At 54.8% G+C, this 1,610-nt stretch overlaps 1 protein-coding gene across 1 annotated transcript in view; it reads left to right on the top strand.

Moving 5' to 3' along the window:
- Positions 1-791, top strand: part of KCNJ9 (potassium voltage-gated channel subfamily J member 9) — a 6,663-nt gene extending 5,872 nt beyond the window's left edge. Inside the window, exon 3 of the mRNA XM_003795199.1 lies at positions 460-791. Within this exon, the coding sequence (XP_003795247.1) occupies positions 460-791 (332 nt within the window). The remainder of the gene's footprint in view (positions 1-459) is intronic.
- Positions 792-1,610: the final 819 nt, after the last annotated feature.

The following is a 1,610-nucleotide window of genomic DNA, read 5'->3' as shown; positions in this document are numbered from 1 at the left end:
AGCCACAGGTGCCAAGCCACAGGAGGCAAATTTTAGCTCTGCATAAAGACAAACCCAACTATTACAGCCATCACAGACAGGAATGGGCTCCTTAGAAGGTGATGAGCTCTCAATCATGGGAGGTAATCAAGTACAAGCTAGATGCCCATTGTTGGGGATGATCCAGTGGGGAGCCTTGTATGGAAGGGGAAGTTAAACTAGATGATCCCTAAGGTTAGTTTCAAGGTTTGGTTTCTCTGGTTGGCATCAGCAAATGAGAGGGGTGAGGAAGTGGGGCTGGAGATTAAGAGGAGCTGTGGAGCAGAGAAAAGGTGAGGGAGTTAATAAGCACAGGAATTGGGGAGAAGATGAGCTGGATGAGAGGGAGGTAGGGAGAAAAGGGTGCTTTTTATAAGCAATAAAAAGGTGGGAGAGGGAAGCCTGGGGTTGGGAACCCCCTGACCATGCTCCTCCCTGCAGGAATGACATGCCAAGCTCGGAGCTCCTACCTGGTGGACGAGGTGCTGTGGGGCCACCGCTTCACATCAGTGCTGACCCTGGAGGACGGCTTCTATGAGGTGGACTATGCCAGCTTCCATGAGACCTTTGAGGTGCCCACGCCCTCGTGCAGTGCCCGGGAACTGGCAGAGGCCGCAGCTCGCCTCGATGCCCATCTCTACTGGTCTATCCCCAGCCGGCTGGATGAGAAGGTGGAGGAGGAGGGGGCAGGGGAGGGGGCTGGAGGGGAAGCTGGGGCTGACAAGGAACAAAATGGCTGCCTGCCACCCCCAGAGAGTGAGTCCAAGGTGTGACCAGTTTCCTCCAGACCCCTGTGACAGACCAGGGGCCAGACACAGGTACACGGGAGCTGGATATTGGAGGTGGAGGAGGAGGAGGCAGGCGAGGTCCCTGGAAATGTGCTGAAGTTGGAGAGGCCCCTGCAGAACTTCAAGGCTAGGATTGACTATGGAAAAGAGCAGTCCTGATTTCAGGAAAACAGAGGGTGGGGATGGGTGAACATACAAGCCTGTCTGTGTTTGACCTTCACCTCTGTTCACGGGTGGATGGATGGACAGAAGGATGGACTTATGGAAAGGTGGTGGCAAGTAAAAACAGCTGATGGGACAGATAAATGGACCAATGGACATTTGGTGCACTGGGGGCTGCTGCTGACACATAGAACACCTTGGTGCACGTCTTAGGAGGTGCCTTTTCCTCCAGAGAGATGCAGCCTCAAACCAGGGTACATAGCTCGGGGAACAGAGCGTGGGATGGATTGCTGTCCCCACTCACCTCTTCAGCCAGCATCCCTGGGCATGGCACACCTGTCTAACTAGACATAGTAGCCCAAGTTGAACCAGAAGAGACAGAGCCAGCCGATGGCACAGATGAGGAGATGCCCTCCCAACTCTAACTCTGCCACTGTGACAGGCTGCATGGGAGGGTGATGGGCTTCAGCAAGGTGTGAAGGACCTTAGTCCTTGGGCAGGCAGGCCGAGGGAAGAGGCTGTGAGGAGAGATACTGCCGCTGGGGCCCTGGAGCAGGCTGAGAAAGGAGACCAGGGTGGCTATTTTCTGACAGTGGAAAGAGACATTACAGGAACTACTGCAGAGGCAGGAAGAGAGAGAGG

Source organism: Otolemur garnettii, unplaced genomic scaffold (genome assembly GCF_000181295.1).
Source record: "Otolemur garnettii isolate 467f Iridium unplaced genomic scaffold, OtoGar3 scaffold00091, whole genome shotgun sequence".
Taxonomy (NCBI): domain Eukaryota; kingdom Metazoa; phylum Chordata; class Mammalia; order Primates; family Galagidae; genus Otolemur; species Otolemur garnettii.
The sequence above is the reverse complement of the archived record's forward strand: the minus strand, read 5'-3'. Positions and strand labels throughout refer to the sequence as shown.